Source organism: Hemiscyllium ocellatum, chromosome 8, assembly GCF_020745735.1.
Source record: "Hemiscyllium ocellatum isolate sHemOce1 chromosome 8, sHemOce1.pat.X.cur, whole genome shotgun sequence".
In the NCBI taxonomy this organism is placed as follows: domain Eukaryota; kingdom Metazoa; phylum Chordata; class Chondrichthyes; order Orectolobiformes; family Hemiscylliidae; genus Hemiscyllium; species Hemiscyllium ocellatum.
This window is the reverse complement of record NC_083408.1, coordinates 32,432,625-32,456,218: the sequence shown is the minus strand read 5'-3', so window position 1 is coordinate 32,456,218 and position 23,594 is coordinate 32,432,625. Positions and strand designations below refer to the sequence as shown.

The window sequence follows — 23,594 nt, the reverse complement described above, 5'->3', positions numbered from 1 at the left end:
CCGACTCTGTATTGCTCCTTCCTGTACTAAACTTTCTATTCTTTCAGAGGATGGATGGGAAAATGTGCATTTTAAACAGAATTCACTGAAAATTTCCACCCCCTGATGTCAGTACTTCTTTAACTTCTTTTGAGGAAGCTTTATTATCCACTAAATGAATGCAATAGTGTCCCGATTGAGTCAGTTGCAAATTCATACATTTTCCAAGCACAACAGCATATCCCGTTCCATCAGTGTTTTCTTCATTGATGGTCTTACTTCATAATGATGGTACTTACTAGATTAATGGTGCTGTTATGTATTAAATAACCTGCTATTTTACAAAGAAATACCCACATTTTTCAAAATCTTCTAATCTTATCAACATCAAACCTAGAATGCTCGAATTGCCAGACCTTGTTCATATCTTTATTATTTAGCCAATCTTGATAGTGTTTTAACTAGTTATTCCACACACGGTAGTAATGCATCACTGTCTAATGCTGCACAGTTGAAAGACTGGGCCACCAACACATTCATTACTGGGCTGAAACTTCTTGTGACCAATACAATGCCCTCTCTTTGATCCATATCTCCAACTTCTTCCTCTGAATCTTCCACTTCAAGTTTGGTTTCAAGTACTTTAGTGTGTCCTTTGGGACTGTTCATGGCGTGGCCGAACTTAGAATTGCGCATGCAACGTTGAGTTCTGAGCATTTCAGTTTCGTTCATCTATTATAAATCCCAAAGCTCTTCTTAAAATTATCACATTTCTGTCCTCATTTCTTTAAATTACAGTTCTCCTTTCATACTGTTATCATGGTGTCCTCTGTTTTCTGTCATTGCCAATTGCCTGCTTTATGTAAGGAATACTTCCCAGGAAACCTTTTAATGCTTTGAAAGTTGTTCTAGCAGTGTATATTTATCCACTAATTTAACTCTCATCAAAGCTAGGAGTCTGGCCATAGTTTGGGACAGTCCAATAACTTAACTGCTCAGCATAAATTGGGAATTTCCAAATGAAATTTCTGTTGTCTTGCATACAACCTTCTGAATTTCATTATGTTGTCTTCTAAGGTACTGCTCCCAGTCTTTCAAAATTTGTCACAATCTGACCACGCCTCATAAACAATCAGTAATTCACCTTTTTGATCAATTTTATCTCTGATGGTAAACAATCTGTCCAAACCTTCATCCACATTTAAATAATCAACTCCAATATAAAATCGTTGTTTCCCATCTTGCTTCTGTGCTGTACTGAATGAGCTGAGGCCATTCCATGTGTCCACTGTCATTAATAAGTAACCCACACGGTGACTTCATTCTTCACGAGGCTCGTTTTCAGAATGCAGCCTCAAACTTCACATTCTGACTCAACTATCCTCTGCTCCTCATGGTATACCCTACAGGATAACTGTATTATAACAGAATTTGCGCCAACACTTCCAGTAAGAGCTTTATTTCAGTTAGTCACACTCTGTTAAACACCCACAATGCCCTGATTACTAGGTCCCCATATCTGCACAACCAATTCATATCCAATTAACTCACTTAATATTTCCATTTCCTGTTCCCACATTTTATTAGGTCTTGGGCATTTCTTCAGACCATGTTAAATGTTGATAACCCATACTGATGAGGTTCCCTTGACATTGAAGTACCCATACAGATGAGAATGTCTCTATATTGAGGATCCCAGGCTGATGGTGATCTCTCGATATTGAGGATCCTGGAAAGATGAGGATCCCGTACTAATGAGGATCCCTTAATATTGAGAATCCCGTACTGATGATGGTCCTTCAATATTGAGGATACATTACTGATGATGATCTCTCAACACTGAGGATCCAGTAAAAGATGAGGATCCCATATGAATGAGGATCCCCTAATATTGAGAATCCCATACTAATGAGGATTCCTCAATACTGAGAGTCCATACTGATGATGATCTCTCAATTTTGCGGATTCCATACTGATGAGGATCCCTCAGTAGATCCCATGCTGATGATGATCTCTAAATCTTGAGGATCTTATAATGATCAGAATCCCTCGATATTGGGAGCCCCACGTTGATGGCGGATTCCCTGAATTCAAGCTCCTGGCCTCGTGCTGAAACTTGACTGATGAGGAATTTGTACTGATAAGGACTCCGCAATATTGAGACTGCTCAACTGAAAACTTTTTAATGTGACTGGGAGACCGCAGTTCATCCATGAGTGGAGCGAGCTACAGTTAAGCCCTTAACATGATGGGAATAATCTGGTAATAAGAATGGTTCAATGTCGAATCCTTTTAGTTTCTTCTGATTTTGTTTTTGTAATTTTCTTTGCGTTTGTCCTACTTAGTTTACCCAATGGATACGGCGTCTAATGTAACCTCATCCGAGAAGCTGCACTCTCACTCATTGACTGGAACTGAGAAAGATTCCAGGGTCAACCAACGGCGAACTTTGCCCTTAGTCCCCAGTAAAGCGGATGGCCCAGCATTGTCGCTGGCGAAGGATAGCCCTCAGGGAAAGTGCACCAAACAAAAATCCTACATGAACCCAACCACCAGTTCAATGGCCAAAATGTCACGCAGCGTTTCAATGGGGGACAGCCTGAACTTCACTGAGAGTGGCGAGGATCAGTCAATCACTGAAAAGTATGTGAGTGGGCAGTGTTTGGAAATGTCGCCCAGGACTTCACCCCTGGTGACTGTGGATGTCGTGAACGAAATCTCTCACAAACAGGAGATGACCAAACAGAACTGGAAGGAGACTGCCAGCTCCAAGCCAGTCTTGCAGCCATCAGCAGGTTTGACAGTTTCTTCTGCCAATGGCTCTCAGGCTAAACTGAGCCTTGGCACTCGGGCGAACCTGTTCCTCGATCTTCCCAAGCCACTGCCGGACAGACCCTCTTTGACTTCCTTCTCGCCTTCGGTCAAGGTGAAGTCTTGCTGTGAGACTGAACCCTCCAAGTCGCCTGTTTCAGCCAATGGAGGAACAAAATGGAGGCATTCCTGTGGCGATGGCCATAGGGACAGCCAAGAGAAAAAGGGCGATACTGTTTCCATGCCCAGACAGGAGACCCCTGCTCTACCAGAACACCAGACACAAGGACAGTGCCACCAGGAGTCACAGATAGGGACAGCTGTTCTATCTCCCTGTCAGCAAGTGTCTTCTGCCTGGCCTCATGCTAACTCTGAGTTCAGAGGTACCAGACTTGTTACCGAAGCCTTGGACTATTTACCCAACATTCCAATATCAAATGGCCAAACGGTAACTGTTTCTACACCAGCAACACTTCCTTCCGTCTTTCCCAAGACTACAGCAAAGGGACCAGGTATGAATTTTACATGGTGCCACATCTTCATTTGATCAATGGCTATTGCAGACCAGGCTTTACGTTCCTGGCCTTGGACTGGTATATATTATCCTTTGTCTTTCCATTATTAGAAAAAGAACAAGAAGGCACAGCTTTAAAGTGACGTGCAGACAAAGCAAAAGCTGTTGTGAGAGAAGAAAATACTTTCACACAGCGGGTAGTTAGGGCCTGGAACGCACTGTCTGGAAATCAAGTGGAGGCAGCTTCAACTGAGGCACTCAAGGGGACATTGGATGATTTGGATAGAAATAAGGTGCGGGGCTATGAGGGAAGGCAGGAGGTGGGGAGTGGAACCCGTGCAGGCACAATGGGCCGAAGGGTCTCATTATGCCCCATACCAATTCTGTGATTCTGACTTTGCAATCTTGTAACTCTGTTCAGATAGTGGGGAAGTGTGTGCATTCTTTAATCTCTCATCCTTACCGGTCTTCCTCTGTGTCACTGGACGCAGGTAGTTTTCTAAGAACAGTTCCTGCCCGACTCTCCCTCCCCTCGAACCTGCCCCTGCTCCCCAGTGGAATTTGGTTTCAAGCGCAGAGCTCACCTTGAGTGGCACTCAGGGCTGAAACCGGATCCTCTCATTGAGGTACCATTCCCCACCACTCGACATGTAATGTATATACGTGCTATATCAGTCACACCAAGTATGAAGCATTGTGGATCCTTTATTAGGACTAACTAAGGTTTTGACATTTATAGGAGTCACTGAAGTGTTCACTTCTCTCTCTCTGAACATTTATTACTTGCTGGGTTTTACACTCCTTTACCATTTTAGAGAATTGAAAATGCCCAAGACCCAGTGACTCATGGTGTGAAACTGTTTAGGAGGAAGATGGTCATGATTGTTGAGGTCAGTCATCTCAGCTCCAGGACATCTCTGCAGGAGTTCCTCAGGGTAGTATCCTAGGTCCAACCATCTTCAGCTGCTTCATCAATGACCTTCCCCTCATCATAAGGTCAGACTTGGGGATGTTCGCCAATGACTGCACAATGTTCAGCACCATTCACGACTCCTCAGATACTGAAGCAGTCCCTGTTGAAATACAACAAAATCTGGACAATATCCAGGCTTGAGCTGACAAGTGGTAAGTAACATTAACACCACACAAATGTCAGACAATAACCATCTCCAATAAGAGACAGTCTAATCGCCGCCCCTTGACATTCAATGGTATTATCATCTCTGAATCTACCATTATCAATGCCCTGGAGGTTACCATTGACCAGAAACTCAACTGGACTTGCCACATAAACATAATGGCTACAAAAAGCACGTAAGAGGCCAGGAATATTGCAGCATATCCTGACTCTCCAGAGTCTGTCCACCATCTACAAGACAGAGTCAGGAATGTAATGGAATACTCCCCACCTGCCTGGATGGGTGCAGCTCCAATAACGCTCAAGAAGCTTGACACCATCCAGGACAAAGCAGCCCACTTGATTAACACCACATCCACGAGCATCCCCTCCCTCCACCACCGACGCTCAGCAGCGGCAGTGTGTTCTCTCTACTGCCGAAATTCACCCAAGATCCTCAGACAGCACCTTCCAAACCCATGACCACTTCCATTTGGAAGGATAAGGGCAGCAGATAAATGGGAACACCACCACCTTCAAATTCCACTCCAAGCCACTCATCACCATCCTGACTTGGAAATATATTGCCATTCCTTCACTGTCACTGATATCTTGGAATTCCCTCCTAGTGCAGTGTGGGTCAACCCGCAGCACATGGACTGCAGCGGTTCAAGAAGACAGGTCACCACCACCTTCTCAAGGGCAACTAGGGACGAGCAAATGCCCTATGTCCATGTCCTATGAGTGAATTTTTTAAGAAAAGAGACAGAGTAGGAGGAACAGGTACCTTGGAACACTTGCATTGTTAATATATATTGGTGGTTAACTTTAATTCTCTTCCTATTTTCTTTTTTTGATAGGTCCTTCTGTCAGTGTTCAGAGCTGTAAACTCCTGGCAAAGGAGCTGCAGAGCTGCTTCGAGAGAGCCCTGACTCTTTACCGGACAGTGAGTGTTGCTAGCATCATTAACAGTGTCAAACATGGATCTGGGTGGGAGGGGGAGTCAGTTGCACATGAAGCCGTCAAAAAACAAAACCTTACTGAGAAAGTTCCATCCGTGGCTTACGAAGGAGGTTCAGCGGTAGCATTAGGTTAAAGTAAGAGGCTCATAAAGTTGCGAAGAATGGAAGTAAGCCTGAGGATCGGGAGTATTTTGGAAATCACCAAAGATCAACAAGTTAATGAAAGGGGAAAAAGAAATAGAAATGTGAGTAAATTTAGGACTTTAGAAACAGATTGTTAGAACTATATAAAAAGGAGAGGAACAGGATAAATGATCATAGGGAATTAAGAAATCCAAAGACATTTACTAAATATTTGAGTCTGCCCTGACAGTAGTTTATTATTTATTTATTTATATAATAATGATTATTATTTATTTTCTCTATTATTATTTCTATAATTACTTCCCATCCTCAGGTGGCACAGTGGTTAGCACTGCTGCCTCACAGCGCCAGAGACCTGGGTTCAATTCCCGCCTCGGGCAACTATCGGTGTGGAGTTTGTACATTCTCCCCGTGTCTGCGTGGGTTTGCTCCGGTTTCCTCCCACAGTCTAAAGATGTGCAGGCCAGGTGAATTGGCCATGCTCAATTGCCTGTAGTGTTAGGGGAAACGGGTCTGGGTCGGTGTGGACTTGTTGGGCCGAAGGGCCTGTTTCCACACTGTAAGTAATCTAATCTAATCTGTCTTTCAGGTCGCTGATAACAAAGTCTCGTCAGACGAGAACGACCAAATGACTGCCATTCTCTCAGAGGCATTTTCTTTTGTAAGGAAAGAATTGGACTGTCTCCAACAGCCAGGACGACAGCCTGGCTCACCTCCCCAGGGGCCAGGCCAGGCGGCCTGTGCCGCTTGCCCGGTGGGTAGCCCCCCGGCGAAGGGCGACTCCTTAGAGGATGAAAAGACCCTGGCCTTACTTGAGCAGTATTCCGAACGTTTACTCCAGGCTGTGGAGCGAAGGATGGATCATAAGCAGCCTGGAGGAAAGGGCAGTGCGGGACTGTGAATATTACAGCGGCCAATGTATTTGTGGGGCTTGCTGTCCCCCTGCACTGAGAACCATTTTTAAAAAAGACCCACTGGGCCGGGAGAAATGAAAATCGTACAACACTACCGAGTTGACCTCAACTCACCTCATATTTAACCTGGGATGGGTTAAGTTTGATTGGGTCATTGACTGTGGGATACCTTTGTTAACCCCGAATTTTCCTCCGCCTGTAATACAAGGCTGTCAGGTCGAGTCAGTGGGGATCTTGCCATTTTACTGCAGTGCCTGTTCAGGGTGGCCACCTCCGCTTCTGAAGTGGTCAGTGGAAGCCTCGTCTGTTGAACCTGGCGAGCGACAGGCTGGGGTATTGGCTGGGCAGCGTGGGAGTGCTGGTGGACCACGGGACGGGGAACGTGGAGCGGAGCGGTGGGGTGCACAAGCTCCTCAGGACGACAGACATGCGGGGGAAACAAACGTGTCATTTCTTTGGCCCGATAGATTGTACTGCAGGAAGGTAGAAGCCATGTCTCCCCTGTTCAGGGTTCGCCTCCCAAACCCTGTTGCCGGGTCCTCTCACTCAGTACCTTGCGTTCTCTATATTTCCTCTTATTCTTTGACTCCCTGTCACTTCCCTTCTCCAACCGGATGTGACGCAGGCTCCACCCAGTTAGGGTCTGAATCTGTCCGGTACAGTGACCATGAGCAGATCATCCTGTTTGTGAAACTAAACCCCTGCAATGGAGCAACACAGATACTGACATTTTTTGGAACTGAGCCTTAGGGACGAAGGTCGGTCCCTTTAAGGGACGAAGGTGGTGTCACAGCCCACTTTGCACTATGCGTACCCATCACAATGTGCAATACTGTGTGCTTTCCCTATTGATTGGACCACAAATTCCTCCATTTTCCTCTGTTTGGGAAACTGGAGAGATATAACATTTAGGAATATTGTCTTACAAAACAAAATGTGTTTATTTTAGATTACTTACAGTGTGGAAACAGGCCCTTCGGCCCAACAAGTCCACACCGACCCGCCAAAGCGCAACCCACCCATACCCCTACATTTACTCCTTACCTAACACTATGGGCAATTTAGCATGGCCAATTCACCTGACCCGCACATCTTTGGACTGTGGGAGGAAACCGGAGCACCCAGAGGAAACCCACGCAGACACGAGGAGAACGTGCAAACTCCACACAGTCAGTCGCCTGTGGCGGGAATTGAACCCAGGTCTCTGGCGCTGTGAGGCAGCAGTGCTAACCACTGTGCCACCGTGCCGCCCACTTTGAGGAGAGTGTGGGGAGGGGGGGGAGATACAGCTGTGACAAATGGGAAACGATGTCCTCCCGCTGAATAAGTGGCTGCGGAGCCCCTTTTTGCTGTTTGTCCTGTATGAGCGAATAGTCGTCTCCCCCTCGATGGATCCCCACCGCCCGCCCCCAACTCGCTCCACCTCAGTCAGAACGCCCTCCTCAGAAATGCTCAACCTTTCCCCCAGACCCTCCCTCAGCCATTCCCCCACCCCACCCTCATTCTGATTCACCTTTCTTCTTTATTCCCTTATCAGTGCTGGCCATCCCTAATTGCCCAGGGGGCAGTTAAGAGTCAACCACATTGCTGTGGGTCTGGAGTCACAATAGGCCAGACTAGGGAAGGATGACAGATTTCCTTCCCTGAAGGGCATTAGTGAACCAGATGGGGTTTAATTCCCTCCTGACAATCAGAAGTGGTTTTGTGGTCTTCATTAGACTCTTATTCCCAGACTCCTATTAAATTCACATTCCACCATCTGCCATGGCAGGAATCAGATCCAGGTCCCCAGACATCACCCAAGTCTCTGGATTGATAGTCTAATGATGATAGGCCTTTACCTACCTTCACAAATATACGTTTCTGTACAGGACAAGAAAGTTGAGCAGTGTGAACACAATGCGAGGCAGAAGGGAGGTTTAATGCCTCATTGGATAAAGCAGCAGAATGGAAACCCATTGGTGTTGTGTCGTGGTGGACGTGTGTTGGCTTGCTGCAATAAGGTCACTGCAAACCCTGTAACACTGTTTGAATCAGTTCTTTCAGGTTGGATGTAATTGTTAAGCCAGTGCTGACAGCCAAACGCAGAATTCATTCAGCTGGTTCCATATGTCAATGAAACCACACCCAAGGAAAGTCAGAATCCCCCCACATGTTGTGAGAATTCTCCAGTGTCTGAGTTGACATTCCAAACTTTGTACAATAACATTGGACGGGAATTTACACACACACTCGCACACACACACTGGACAGGAACTCTATCTCTCACACACACACACTGGACAGGAACACACACACACTCACGCACGCACATACTGGACAGGAACACACACACACACACTGGACAGGAACTCTATCTCTCACACACACACTGGACAGGAACACACACGCACACACATACTGGACAGGAACACATACACACACACTCACTGGACAGAATCACACACTGGACAGGAACAAACACACACACACTCACTGGACAGAATCACACACTGGACAGGAACAAACACACACACACTCACTGGACAGAATCACACACTAGACAGGAACTCTGTTTCTCACACACACACAGGACAGAAACTCTGCCTCTCTCTCACACTTACACACACACACAGGACAGAACAGAAAGTCACACTGGACAGGAACTCTGTCTCACACACACACACACATACAGACAGAGGACGGGAATTCTCTCACACACTGGACAGGAACTCCCACGCAATGAACAGGGTTTCTTACACTCACTGGATGGAACTCACAAACAATGGGCACAAATTCAAATACCAGACATGAACTCATAAACACCGGGCTGGAACTGGAATTCAAGATAAGAATTCACAAATTCAGGCCATAGCCTCCCCTGAACTCCTTGAAAACTTTTACCAAACATTGACAATTATCCAAAACTTGGGTAGGAATCCTGTAACTGAAATATTCTGAGGGTCTCCCACTATCTCCCATGTCCAAGTGCCCTTTATTGTATCCCCATTGCCGTTCATCACCGTGGATATTGGGGATAGTGAAACCCTATTTGTGAGACCTATCCTGATGCTTAGCTGAGTATTCCATATGACACAAGAAGCAGCCATGCTTCATACCAATACATCACACCAATGAAGTGGAGAGCGTTAGAAAGTTTAGTGCTGTTTGGGAAAGCGTTTCCTCCAACCACTGTCTGTTCTGCTCAGACACTAGGTTTAGGTCTGGACGGTGGGGATTTTTCATTCAGTGAGTGAGTAGAACTGTCTGCCAAGGGTGTTAGACTATCGTCATTTCTCACTTGTGCATCATTGACTGGAGTTTGAAAAGGGAAATGAGACAGCCGTTCTCTTTTTTTTGGTAGGAGAGAAACCTTTTTTTAAAACGACTTTTTCAAATTTTTTGCAGAATATGGAGACTTTGTACAGAAGGCCACGATTAGCAATTGCATGCTCTCGCACCTGTGACAAATAGAATTACTCTACTTCTGTTCACTGGATGGGTCCCATAGCGTGGTGATGCGCCAGAGATTTCGGGAAGTGGGCAGGTTTGAGTCCTGATCTCAGAGTGCAGTCAGGCAAGGGTGAACTAGGCTGAGAACATGCGATTGGCCTTGGGTTTCCCTGAGCAGGGTGGGGGGGGGGGGGGGGGGTGGAGGACAGACTTCTGCCCGCCGAAGAGTGGTGTTGCACGCTGACCATTTAGGCAGGGCCATGTTCAGCTGTGTGGAAATTGTCTCCACTCCTCTCCCCCTCATCTCCTTCCCCGTCCAGCGCCACTATCCAGTGCCACGAAACACGAGGACACAACAGAAGGTAGGCGTGGGGTCAGCTTACTGTGGGAGGCTTGTGAAATGCAAGTCTGAGCTGACCTCCAAGAGGAGTGAGGGTGGCTAGTTTACTCCCCGAGTTGCTGGCAACGTGGGCACACTCTGCCAGTAGGAGTTGGCGTATCCCTTCCTCTGGTGTAGGGAGTAAGGCCAACCTCTCTCTCAGAGCAAGCTTCCAGCCTTCAGGACCCGCTGCCTTCATGGGGGCTTTATTTGTACATTTTTCTAACAACGCGCCCCCCCACCCCCCCCGTTCAAAGACGTGACTTTGGTTTGCTAGGGACCATCCAAATTTTTATGAGTATTTTAAATGTGAAGAACGAAAAAGATTTCTACCTGCAAACGCGGCAAGAATATTGGGACATTGGGGTCTAGTATGTGCATGAAGGTACTTTGCATGGTACATTGCGATGATGCAGATCAGTGGTGCATGCTGAAGGTCATTTTGGAGACTTTTTAAACTCTCTTCAAACCATTGTCAGTGAAGATTAATTCCAGTGTATTTTATAATGGAAGTACAGTCTTTATCCCTCTAATGGGCTATGGAACTAATTTTTAAGCTGGTCGCTGTGAACATTTCTTTTCTCCCTGTGTGATGTAAGTGACTGTTTTTATCTGTTTTTTGCCATAGTGTTTGTACAATATGTTGGTCACATCTTAAATATTTGCAATAAAAGCCCCAATGTTTGGGAGAGAAATCTTGGAGACCGCTCCTGTCAAAGTGAGTGTAACAGTGATGGGATCTTCACGTTTGAGTGCTGTTTCTGTTTGATGATAACACCTCAACATTGCAGTCCTTCTCAGCATAAAAGTAGCAAACAACAAATAGAGGTAAAAGTTTCAAATTACAGTCCTTCTTTGGCCATGAACCTGCACTCGCTCCATACTGGGCCTTGTATTAGGAATTGTGGAAGACAGCGATGGGATGACGAGTCTCATTCTGATAGACTTCCCAGGGAGATTCAGAAAGCCAGCATTGAAATTAAAAACAAGCCTGGTCGACAGTGGTCGCGTGTGTGTGTATGCCTGGCAGCTGGCCAGAAAATATAAGAAGCCAAGGCAATGAGTTACAAACTCATGAATGGAAAGTGACAGCGTACAGGCTCAGTGAAGATAGGAGATACAAGCAAGGGATTGATACAGGCTGCCAATAAAAGAAGCAGAAAGTATATTGGGACAAGACACCGAGAATGCAAGATTGAGGGCAGAACGAGAATGCAAGGGGTGCTGTGAGAGAATTATTTTGATGGAAGATGGTGGCCCAGTGGTTAGCACTGCTGCTGCCTCACAGCGTCAGGGACCTGGGTTCAATTCCAAGCTCAGGCAACTGTCTGTGTGGCGTTTGCACATTCTCCCCGTGTCTGTGTGGGTTTGCTCCGGTTTCCTCCCACAGTCCCAAAGGTGTGCAGGTTAGGGTAAACTGGCCACACTAAATTGCCCCATTGCATTCAGGGATGTGCAAGTTGGGTGGGTTAGCCATAGGAAATGCAGGGATAGGGGGTGGGTCTGGGTGGGGTGCCTTTCGGAGGGTCGGTGCGGACACGATGGGCTGAATGGCCTGCTGTAGGGATTCCACGGAAGAAGAAGCATTGCCTGCCCTGAGACGCTGCCTCATACAGCCATATATAAAAATACACCTGTGGAAAATGAGTCAGCAAGAACCAATGATCTTCACAGTTCCTGCCAGTAGGATTAGTGACCTTGATACGTGCTGGGAGACCAATTGTGAGACTGGTTTCCCTGGTAACTTTAGGCCTTGTTGAGACAGCATGTTTGTAAGACCACCCCGCCTCTATCTTGTACAACAAAGCAAAGCTGTGTGCAGTCATTAATCCCACAGACTCCTGTCACCAGCTGAGGTTAGGGCTTTGAGGGAAGCACTGGGTCTGACTATAGATCTGAATTCTGATTCTCTTCCCAGTCTTGAACTGAGAAATATCCGAGCACCTCAAGGTCGTAGTAAGACGTTGGTTTAAGGTGAGAGGGGAAAGAGTTAAAAAGGGACCTGCGGGGCAACTTTCTCACACAGAGGGTGGTAGGTGTATGGAATGAGCTGCCAGAGGAGGTGGTAAAGGCTGGTATATTTACGACACCTGCACAGGTACATGGACAGGAAAGGGGTATGGGCCAAATGCAGGCAAGTGGGACTAGTTCAGTCGAGGAAACCTGGAAGAGTTGGGCCGAAGGGTCTGTTTCCACGCTGATTGAGCGTTGCCACGCTATGTAAGCATTGCCCCTATCAGGTTTTGCTTGTTACTGGTTCCCTGGTGATGGGAATATTGACTAAAAGCGGGGAAGTCATGTTGATGTTGTACAGAACTGGTTGGTGGAACCACAGCTAGAGCAGTTCTGGTCACCACATCTCAAGAAGGATGTGATCACACTAGAGGGGGGGGGGCAGGGGAGATTTGCCAGAATGCTGCCTAGGATGGAAAATTTAAGGTATCCGGAAAGGTTGGATATTTTCTTTGAAGCAGGGAAGACTGAAGAGGGGATCCGACTGAGGTGTACAAGATTATAAGAGGGGGCGTAGACGGAGTGGATATGGAGCAGCTGTTCCCCATACTTAAAGGGTGTGTCATGAGGGGACACAGGTTCGAGGTGAGGGGGCGGGAGATTTTGGGGAGCAAGTGAGGGTGACCCTTGGTACCCAGAGGGTAGTGATGGTCTGCACTACCTGGGAGGGGGACAGAGACAAATTGCTACACATCCTTTGAAAGGTGGATGAGCACTTGGCACATCAGAGTGTTCAAGGCTTTGGCCAAGTGCTGGTAAATGGGATGAGATTTAGGTTTTGACTTTATTGTCACAGGTACTCAAGTACAGGGTACAGGAGTACAGTGAAAAGTGTCCAATCTCACCACACACGGCGCCACCTTAGGTAACAAATACCTCGGTACAAAAGCTTAGCAGAATAATAAAGAAACAAATTAAACAGTTCTGCACTACAGTCTGCTTGGTATATAAGAGGAAAAAAATAAAGAATTACAGGTATCCTCTATTATCCGAAAGTAGAGCGTTCCTGGGAAATCTTTCCCAAGCCGGAAATGGTGTAAAGCGAAGATGCATGGTTTATATGGGAAAAATGTTCCTGTTTTTCGTAAAAGCGAAAGTAAGTTGAAAAGTCAAATCTTACTGTCATTTCTTAAGGCGAAAGTGAGGACTGCAGATGCTGGAGATTAGAGTCGAGAGTGTGGTGCTGGAAAAGCACAGCAGGTCAGGCAGCATCCGAGGAGCAGCAGAATCGACATTTCGGGGAAAAGCCCAATTCATCAGGAATGGTCTTTTTTTAAACCCTGGGCCTGCAGACCCTCCAAACTGGGCTTTCCCCAAGAGGGATCGCTCTCCCTTTGCGCTGGGCTGAGACCTGCCTGTGCTCACTAGGCCGCCATCCTGGCCCCAGCCATTGCCATGCTCCATTACTGGACTAGGCATCTTGCTGTGGAAGCCCGCTGACCACGACTGACCTCACGGCCGACCGTCTCCACGACTGACCCCCAAAGACCAAGGAACCAAAAGAAAGAAGGAGTAAAGCAAGAAGAGAAGGAAGTAAAGAAGGAAAAGCGATTGGAGTGAACGGGCTCTGGGGAGGAGCCCTACTCTGCCGCCATCTTGGATCAATCTTGGTTTAGGTTGAAGGTCAGGTGTTTCTCATGTGGCGGTGCAGACTCGATGGGCCGAAGAGCCTCTTCTGCACTGTTTGATTCTATGATTTTAAACAGATCCTGTTAGTCGCCTGCTCCCTATAGACCCTAAAATAGACCAGAGCCAAGATATTCTGCCCAAACGCCAGGTCGGGAAATGGAGGTAAGAGGGCACTCAGGCCTAGCAAATGTGGATTTCTACCAAGTATTAGTCAGCGTTGAACAGCTCCCCCACTGAACGTCCTGGTGTATTTGCAGAGAGGCTACGACTGAAAGATCTGGTCGGAGGAGGGAGAGGACCCAGGCGGGGATGAATCTGGTGACTCCCAAAGTTTCACTAGCCTCTTACTGATCGGGGTCCAGCCATCACTGGGTACAATAATAAAGCCTGTGAATGTGGGATGAGGTGATCCCTGGGAATGAGGTCTGTCATAACTTGTGTGGGAGTTTGGGAATGCTAACATAGCAGCTAATCATAAAATCCCTACAGTGTGGAGGCAGGCCATTTGGCCCATTGAGTCCACACCAAGATCATCCCATCCAGACCCACCCCTGCACACGATGAACAATTTAGCGTGGCCAATTCACCCGACCCGCACATCTTTTGGACTGTGGGAGGAAACCGGAGCACCCCCATGCAGACATGGGGGGAACGTGCAAACTCCACACAGTCAGTCGCCCGAGGCTGGAATCGAACCTGGGTCCCTGGTGCTGTGAGCTACCCTAACGACATTGACATTGCTACACGTTGACGAAGCTCCTTAGTTTGCTGAGAACCTCAGCACCACGCCAACCCGACAGCAAATCAACCCGTTCATGGTCGGCCGGTGTAAACAATCATTTATTTTTCTCCCGCCTGCTATTTATATTAATGCCCCCTCAATAATAAAAGACATAAATGTCTGGAGACTCTAGGGCCATCTGAGCACCCTTGTGTGGAGAGGCCATGTGGAGGGATGTCAGGATATAGGGGGCACCTCCTCCTGAAACTACAATAAGGACCCAGTTAATTACAGAATCACACAAACTGTTCAGCTGCAGGAGGCCATTCAGCCCATCATCCTGCACTGACTCTGGTACCAAGTGCCAATTACCTGCCATTTCCCCATTGTGATAAAGTGTGCAGATGAATCAGACCTGCCTTGATCTTTGAAATGTTCAAATTTATTTGAATTTTGATCTTTGTTTTCAGATACAAGTGAAAACATTCGCCATGTGCAAGTCCTCCCGGCCCCCGGGGGGCGCTGTGAGGGGGTGGCTTTGAGTCCTCCCGGCCCCCGGGGGGCGCTGTGAGGGGGTGGCTGTGAGTCCTCCCGGCCCTCGGGGGGCGCTGTGAGTCGGTGGCTGTGAGTCCTCCCGGCCCCCGGGGGTCGCTGTGAGGGAGTGGCCGTGAGTCCTCCCGGCCCTCGGGGGGCGCTGTGAGGAAATGGCTGTGAGTCCTCCCGGCCCTCGGGGGGCGCAGTGACGGAGAGGCTATGAGTCCTCCCTGCCCTCGGGGGGCGCTGTGAGGGGGTGGGTGTGAGGGAGTGGCTGCGAGTCCTCCCGGCCCTCGGGAGGCGCTGTGAGGGAGTGGCTGTGAGTCCTCCCGCCCTCGGGGGGCGCTGTGAAGGGGTGGCTATGAGTCCTCCCGGCCCTCGGGGGGCGCAGTGACGGGGAGGCTATGAGTCCTCCCTGCCCTCGGGGGGCGCTGTGAGGGGGTGGGTGTGAGGGAGTGGCTGCGAGTCCTCCCGGCCCTCGGGAGGCGCTGTGAGGGAGTGGCTGTGAGTCCTCCCGCCCTCGGGGGGCGCTGTGAAGGGGTGGCTATGAGTCCTCCCGGCCCCCGGGGGGCGCTGTGAGGGGGTGGCTATGCTCGTGTGGCCGGTGGGAGATGCAGGTTATTCGGGAAAGTCTGTGGCGAGTAGCGCATGAGGCCCGGGGTGAGTGAGGCCGCTCTGGGTCCTGTTACTGTTTCATTTCTGCAGCGTTCAATCAGGCAGCTCCTTATCAATCCCGTCTGGGTCTCGAACACCGTCCAGCGCACCCCTCCCTCCCCCACCTCTCTCCCCCCCTCCCCACTCCCACCCCTCCCTCCCCCATTTCCCCCCCACTCCCTCCTCCCCCACCCCCACACCTATGCCCTCTAGTTCTGGACTCCCCCATCCCAGGGAAAAGACTTTGACTATTTATCCTATTCATGCCCCTCATAATTTTATAAACCTCAATAAAGCATAGCAATGCTGTGTATAACTCCTACCTTACATTTCTACTACTGTGTGTTTTACATTAATTTTAAAAGGTGTGTCAATGGATTTACATAGATATTTTTGAGGGATGTTGCTGTTTTGAAGCTTGGCTTGGTCAGGATTTCCTGGGTTATGCATGCCTCTCGATTATCTGATTAACCGGCCACCACCTAGGCCCATCAGTGCTGTTTGCTGTACATGTGTGGCTGCTGTGCTGAGGGTACCACCTGTAATTTATTTGCAGAGCTGTATTTGAATGACTCCGTACCGTACCTCGACCAGCCCCCCACACCACTGGAATTCCAACGAAACTGGTTGTGTCCCAACAAGCCCTTCATCCTGAGAAATGCTATCAGTCACTGGCCAGCTGTCTCCAAATGGACAGCCCCCTACCTGAGGTATGCTTTTGACCCTTCATTAGTTCTTATCCTTTGCTTTTTCCTCAATTTTTCTTGTCCATTAATTCTTCTCTGGGCCATTTCATTTTGACTTGCAGCCTCAACCACTATTTTGTGATTGCAGGTAAGCCCTGCCCAATATGAACCAAGGACACTCTTTATGCATCCTTGGTCTTCAGGCAAGGGGTTGAGGGAGGTGTGGTTGAGAGGTTGTTTCTTCTTTCCTCAAGTTCTACAAATTGGTTCATATTTGGTTCAAATGACACAAGGTATTTGTTTTCCTTTTCTCCACTCGCCTGGGTTGAGAACATTGTCCCGAACAAAGCATTGGGCCCCATCCACTGCTGTTCAGTAGCAGCAGCGTGCACCATCTACAAGATGCACTGCAAAAACTCACCAAGTCTCCTTAGTCCAAACCCACGATCACCAGCATTGGCGGCTCAGTGGTAAGCACTGTTGCCTCACAGCTCCAGGTATCCAGGTCCCTACAGGTCATCCCACCAATCCTGGCAACATCCTTGTAAATGTTTTTTTTTCAATTAAAAACATCTTGCCTGTAGCATGGAGAGCAGAATTGAATGCAGTATTCCAAAATTGGCCGAACCAATGTCCTGTACAGCTGCAACATGACATCCCTACTCCTATACTCAATGCACTGACCAATAAAGGAAAGCATACCAAATGCCTTCTTCACTATCCTAGCTACCGGTGACTCCACTTTCAAGGAATTATGAACCTGCACTCCAAGGTCTCTGTTTGACAACATTCCCCAGGATCTTACCATTAAGTGTATAAGTCCTGCTATGATTTGCCTTACCAAAATCTAGCACTGAACATTTCTCTAGATTAAACTCCATCTGCCACTCTTCAGCCCAGGAGGTCTCGTTGTACTCTGAGGTAACTTTCTTTGTTGTCCCCAGTACACCAAAGATTTTGGTGTCATCTGCAAACATAGTAGCCATACATCCTATGTGCACATCCAAATCATTTATATAAAATGACAAAAATCAGTGGATCCAGCACCATTCCTTGCAGCACACCGCTGATCAGAGTCCTCCAGTCTGAAAAACAATCCTCTATCTCCTACCTTTGAGCCAGTTCTGTATCCAAATGGCTAGTTCTCCCTGTATTCCATGAGATCTAACCTTGCTAATCAGTCTCCCATGGGGAACCTTGTCACATGTCTTACTGAAGTCCACAGAGATCACTTCCACCACTCTTCTCTCATCCATCCTCTTCATTACCTCTTCAGAAAACTCCATCAAGTTAGTGAAATATGATTTCAGACACACAAAGCCATATTGACTATCCCTAATCAGTCCTTGCCTTTTCAAATCCTGTCCCTCAGGATTGCCTCCAACAACTTGTTTCCCACCAATGTCAGGCTCACTGGTCTACAGGTCTCTGGCTTGTCTTTACCACCCTTCTTAAACAGTGGCACCACGTTAGCCAACCTCCAGTCTTCCAGCACCAGTGACTATCGATGATACAATATCTCAGTAAGGGGCCCAGCAATCACTCCCTTAGCTTCCCACAGAAGTCTAGGGTATGCCTGATCCAGTCTGGGGGATTTATCCACCAGCATTTTAAGACATCCAGCACTGGCTCCTCCGTAATATGGATACCTTTCAAGATTTTGCTATGTGTTTCTCTAAGTTTCCTATCTTACATATCCTTTTCCACAGTAAAGAATGATGCAAAATACTTTTAGATTAGATTACTTACAGTGTGGAAACAGGCCCTTCGGCCCAACCAGTCCACACCGACCCGCCAAAGCGCAACCCACCCATACCCCTACCCCTAACCTAACACTATGGGCAATTTAGCATGGCCAATTCACCTGACCCGCACATCTTTGGACTGTGGGAGGAAACCGGAACACCCGGAGGAAACCCACGCAGACACGGGGAGAACGTGCAAACTCCACACAGTCAGTCGCCTGAGGTGGGAATTGAACCCAGGTCCCTGGCGCTGTGAGGCAGCAGTGCTAACCACTGTGCCACTGTGCCGCCCTAGTTTAGAATCTCACCGATTTGCTGAGGTTCCACACATAGGAGTTCTTGCTGATCTTTGAGAGGCCCTATTCTGTCCCTAGTTACTCTTTTGTCCTTGATGTATTCATAGAAACCCTATGGATTTGCCTTAACCTATTTGCCAGAGCTACCTCATGTCCTGCTTTTTCCCTCCTGGTTTTCCTCTTAAGTGTAGTCCTACTGCCCTTATACTCCTCTAGGGATTTACTTGATCGCTGCTGTCTATACCTGACATATGCTTCCTCCTTTTTCTTGACCAGAACCCCAATTTCTTTAGTCGTCCAGCATCCACTACACCTCGCAGTCTTGCCCTTCACCTAACAGGGACGTTCTGTCTCTGGATTCTTGCTACTGCATTTTTGAAGGCTGCTCACTTTTGAGCCATCTCATTAACTGCGAATATCCACCTCCAATCAAATTCTGAAAGTTCTTGCTTGATGCTGTCAAGTGCTCAACTTCGTCCCTACATCTGGTTCTACCCTCCCTGCAGATGCCTATTAAAATCTCCTCAGATCTCATTAGGTGACATAGTGGTAACTTCTGCTTGCTATCGCTCTTGTTAAGCACTTTGGAATGTTTTGCTTTGTCAAAGATGCCATACAAATGCAGGTTGCTGTAGTAACATTGGGATGTTCCACCTTCAGAGAGGTGGTTGGGAAGCACAGGGTGAGCGTGGCGGTGACCCCCAATGGTTACGCTGATGCCGTGTATGAGGGTCGGTTCGTGATGCCTGAGGAACGGCAAATGCCATTTAATGACTTCCTGGACATCATCGAGAGGAAGCGGGCTGCGAGCGGTGTGTTTTACGTGCAGAAGCAGTGCTCAAACCTGACCGAGGAATTCCCTCAGCTCCTGCAGGACATAGATCCCCACATCACGTGGATGAGTGAGGCGCTAGGTGAGTGAGGAGTGGTGGGCTGCAGCTTACCTTACTTGCATGTCGCTTATCAGCAACTCTGCTGATTATCTCACATCAACGGTCATTGAGATAACGTGTTACAGTTCTCTCCTTTTCTCAAACCTGTTCCGGCTGTGTTCTCTTGTTGCTAAAATGATGGCAGCTGTATGGATGCAGCCTTTGTGGGTGTTAGGTGCTATAAGTACTGATGGTGAGACTTTCACTGTGGGTCCCTGATACATTGGTTGCTGTCGCTGAGACGTGAAGGTGGAATCTGCCCCCCTCTCCCGGCAGCCAGACCTCGGGTCAGGCTGGGGACTGCTGCAGAACTCACGTGTCCTAAGGTAGCCCTCTGTGGCTCGTGGAGTTAGAACCCCTCCAGGAGTATGTGACCCACCTCTCCTTTTCTGGCCCCAGAAACATAAGCTGATGCCACCCTCTGACGGCCAACATTTGGGGGAATGCTGGCAAAATGGAAATGGTCCCGGTGACCCGGTTTCATGGTCAATGGAGCAGCAAGGACTTGTGCTTTGACCAGGATGGAGGCCTGAAGGTTCAGGCTGTTCTCTGTCAATAGGCTGATGGCTGATCACTCTCTAACGGCTGGGTGTGCTATCAGACCAATTATTTTCTCCCCTTTTGTTTTAGGGAAGATGCCTGATGCTGTAAATTTCTGGCTGGGGGAGTCGACCGCAGTGACTTCCTGTAAGTATCTCAAGCTTGTTATTCATGTAAGTGAGCTGTTTGGACAATGAAGAGGAGGGGAGCGGGGGTCATGTCAACTGACCTGTGAAAGCAAGGCGGCCTGTTGGGAGAAGCTACTGTAAGAAAGCCGAGTCAGCCAAGGCATATTTTTACACTGACAGTAAACCTATCTCCAGTTATCATTTAATCTCCAGAGACATAACTCCATTGTAGTGTTGTGGGTCTTGATTTGCAAGTGTTGTCCATACATCTAGCCCTTTGCTTGCACACTTGCATTGACGTTTTGCTCAGCATAAACACACAATAGGCTTCTGCTTTGTTTCCCAGTGCCTCGTGACATGCGATAACATTCCCAACCACTGATCCGTGGTGACCCATCACAGTGTAATTATGTAATGAGCTTGGTGTGCTCAGTTTTATGAATTATCTTCCCATGGACAAAGTGTAAATCAGTCTCAGTACCTCTCAAATGTTGCTGCTCAGTCAATTGAACCAATTCGAGGGTCATGGCTGCTTTCTCTGGAGCGTCGGAGGAGGGTGACTCTTGAGGGTCGGTACAAACTTGATGGTCCGAATGACCTCTTTCTGCACTGTAGGCATGCTCTGATACTTTGATTCTGGAAAACGTTGTCTTTGGTTCCTGTTATAAGCTCCATGCCTGAGCCCTTTACTCTATCCCTCTTTCTGCCAAGTATCTGCAGATGAACCCGATGTGCCCTACAAGTTTATTTTTATATTCATTGACTAGATAAGGGCATCACTGGCTAGGCCAGCATTTATTGCCCATCTCTAATTGCCTAGAAGGCAGTTCAGAGTCAGCCACATTGCTGTGGGTCTGGAGTCACCTGTAGGCCAGACCAGGTAAGGATGGCAGTTTCCTTCCCTAAAGAACATTAATGAGCCAGATGGGTTTTGACAATGGATTCATTGTCTCATTAGACTCTGAATTTCAGATTTTTATTGAATTCAAATTCTACTATCTGCTGTGGTGGGATTCAAAACTGGGTCCCCAGACATTACCTGGGTCTTTGGATTAACAATTGACTGATAATTTCATGACACCATCGCCTCCCCAAGTGTACTTCCAACTCCTATTTTGCTTCATCACCAAAACCACACTCCTGTACAATGCCAGAGTCTGCCCCATCTCTGACCTGCTCCTGAAACGTTCATCCATGTCACTTTTACCTGTAGACTTGACTATTCCAATGCCTCCCATGTTTTAACCCATGTAAAGGTGAATTGTTCCAACCCCCCTGCTGCTTGTAGTCTAATTCACATCTTCCATTTATCTATCACCCAGGTGGTTGCCGATCTGCATTAGCTCCTGGTCCAATTCTAAAATTCTCATCCTGGTTTTGAAAACCTTTCATGGCTTCACCCCTCCTGATCCTTTGTAACCGCCTTCATTTTTTCAAGATACCCCTCTCGTACAGTCGTGGCCTCCTGAGAGTCCCTGAACTTTGGTTGCCTCACCAGTGGAGAAACTTGTCACTTCAGCTTTTTCCATCCTCAGCTCTGGAATCTCCTCCCCACTCCTTCCTTTCTCTCTCCTTTCAGGATATTCCTTACTACTTGGACAAAGTGTCAGCCAAATATCTTAGTATCCCCTTAACGGGAGGGGGTGGGTCTGTGCCCGATATTGTTCAATAATTGTTCTTGTGGAGCACTTTGGAACATTATACCATGTTTGAGGCAGTACATAAATGCAGGTTATTGTTTCTCAGTAGGAGATTCACATCATAAGGAAGATTTTTACTGATACATGTGGATATGTATATTGACATATTAGGAAGTGATCAACCGTGGATAATTGACTGTGTGTGTTCTATGATGACGGAGTCTGTGCTGGTTGCGATTATATCCATTGCTTGATGTGTCTGCACTGGATTTCCTAATTTCCTTTGTGCCATTTTACTGACTCTTATTTCTAAACTTTGTTTCAGTGCATAAAGATCACTATGAGAACCTGTACTGCGTGGTTTCTGGAAAGAAGCACTTTATCCTCCTCCCTCCCACTGACAGGCCCTTTATCCCGTATGGTAGGTCAGGCTTTCACAGCACTGTCCCTTCCCTCGGAATAATCTATCTGGACCATTGGATAGAACAGTTCATTATTCAGTATGAATTGGCATTCCCATTTGAAAATGTCACATGCTAACTAATAGCAAAATGAAAATAGATATGGAATTAAGTTGTTTTCATTGTTTCTTCAAACTTTCTTTGGTGAAAGTGTAGCACTGATTAGATGTGCATTCACATTAAACCATTCCCAGTAATTTGAACACTGCACTCCTCTTCCTCACTCCTGTACTAGCTAACATTGTTAGTGATTCTCAAGTTACTGCCTCCTACCTTATCTGCTGTCATCCATTTGCTCTTTAAAAAAAAATGTCCCTGCTGCGGTAGCAAGCCCTATTTCCAGCTTCAGTTGCCTCAAAAGTCCTTGAACATATTATTGCTTCCCAGATCCACAGTCAGTGTGTTCTGTATTTTCACCATTGAGTGGTTCACTCAGGTTTCCATCACTGCCATAACACTGTAATTCCCTTAACCTAAGGAAAAAAAATCCCTCTCAACCTCTGTGCGGTTTCTAACATTGCGTTCTCTCCTTTGTCCTCCAGCTCAGTGGTACTGCAGTAATAGCTGACCTTCCTGCCTCTGCACCATTGGCCGCAAAGAACCTCAAGAAAATGCTCTTCCTCCTCCTTTCCCTAACTGCTGCACATTTAGCAGAAGGTGTGGGGTCAAGCTTAATGTCTGTGCTGGCAACACCAATTTAACCTCTCCAACACCTCATGGTCCCAGCGCTGCCTCTGTTGACTGCTAGTCCAATATCCAGTTTTGAATATGCTGCACTTTATTTTACTTAACTGTTGGGAGGACTGACCGTGGCTATGGCCCCTCCACAGAGTGGTACCCTCCCTCAGACTGAAGCAAACTGCTTGTAAACTCAATGGGCTTTTGAATCTGAGCTGTGCTTCTAATCCAGTAATGTCTCTTATCACATAGAACATCCATAATATTGATCTGGAGATGCTGGTGTTGGACTGGGCTGGACAATGTTGAAACTCACACAACACCAGGTTATAGTCCAACAGGTTTATTTGGACGCACTAGCTTTCGGAGCGCTGCTCCTTCATCAGGTGGTTGTGGAGTATAAGATCTTGAGACACAAAATTTATAGCAAATGATTACAGTGTCATACAGTGATATATTGAACAAACCTGGATTGTTAAATCTCTCATCTTTGAGAATACAGGTTTGGGTTCATTAATATTTAAATCCCAGAACTTCTTTTAAGTGGAGATAACTTAAAGTTTTGCAACAAAAAGGTGACATCTCAGCTCAGACACAGCATTAAAGGTGTGAGGTCAGAGTCTGTATCCCAATCGTGAGTCACACTGGTTCTATTTCCAAAGTGGAATTTACAAAATATTCCATG

The 23,594-nt window shown here is 47.3% G+C and overlaps 2 protein-coding genes across 3 annotated transcripts in view; both read left to right on the top strand.

Moving 5' to 3' along the window:
- mapkbp1 (mitogen-activated protein kinase binding protein 1) overlaps window positions 1–10,946 on the top strand; it is a 197,400-nt gene extending 186,454 nt beyond the window's left edge. Inside the window, exons 29-31 of the mRNA XM_060828797.1 lie at window positions 2,325–3,302; window positions 5,282–5,367; window positions 6,117–10,946. Coding sequence (XP_060684780.1) covers window positions 2,325–3,302; window positions 5,282–5,367; window positions 6,117–6,428 — 1,376 coding nt within the window. The 3' untranslated portion in view covers window positions 6,429–10,946. The remainder of the gene's footprint in view (window positions 1–2,324; window positions 3,303–5,281; window positions 5,368–6,116) is intronic.
- Window positions 10,947–15,745: 4,799 nt separating this feature from the next.
- The window catches only part of jmjd7 (jumonji domain containing 7), a 28,822-nt gene continuing 20,973 nt past the window's right edge, over window positions 15,746–23,594 (top strand). For both annotated transcript variants that reach the window (XM_060828320.1, XM_060828319.1), the window contains exons 1-5: window positions 15,746–15,809; window positions 16,360–16,513; window positions 19,191–19,444; window positions 20,093–20,149; window positions 22,096–22,191. In XM_060828320.1, coding sequence (XP_060684303.1) covers window positions 15,761–15,809; window positions 16,360–16,513; window positions 19,191–19,444; window positions 20,093–20,149; window positions 22,096–22,191 — 610 coding nt within the window. In that variant the 5' untranslated portion in view covers window positions 15,746–15,760. The remainder of the gene's footprint in view (window positions 15,810–16,359; window positions 16,514–19,190; window positions 19,445–20,092; window positions 20,150–22,095; window positions 22,192–23,594) is intronic.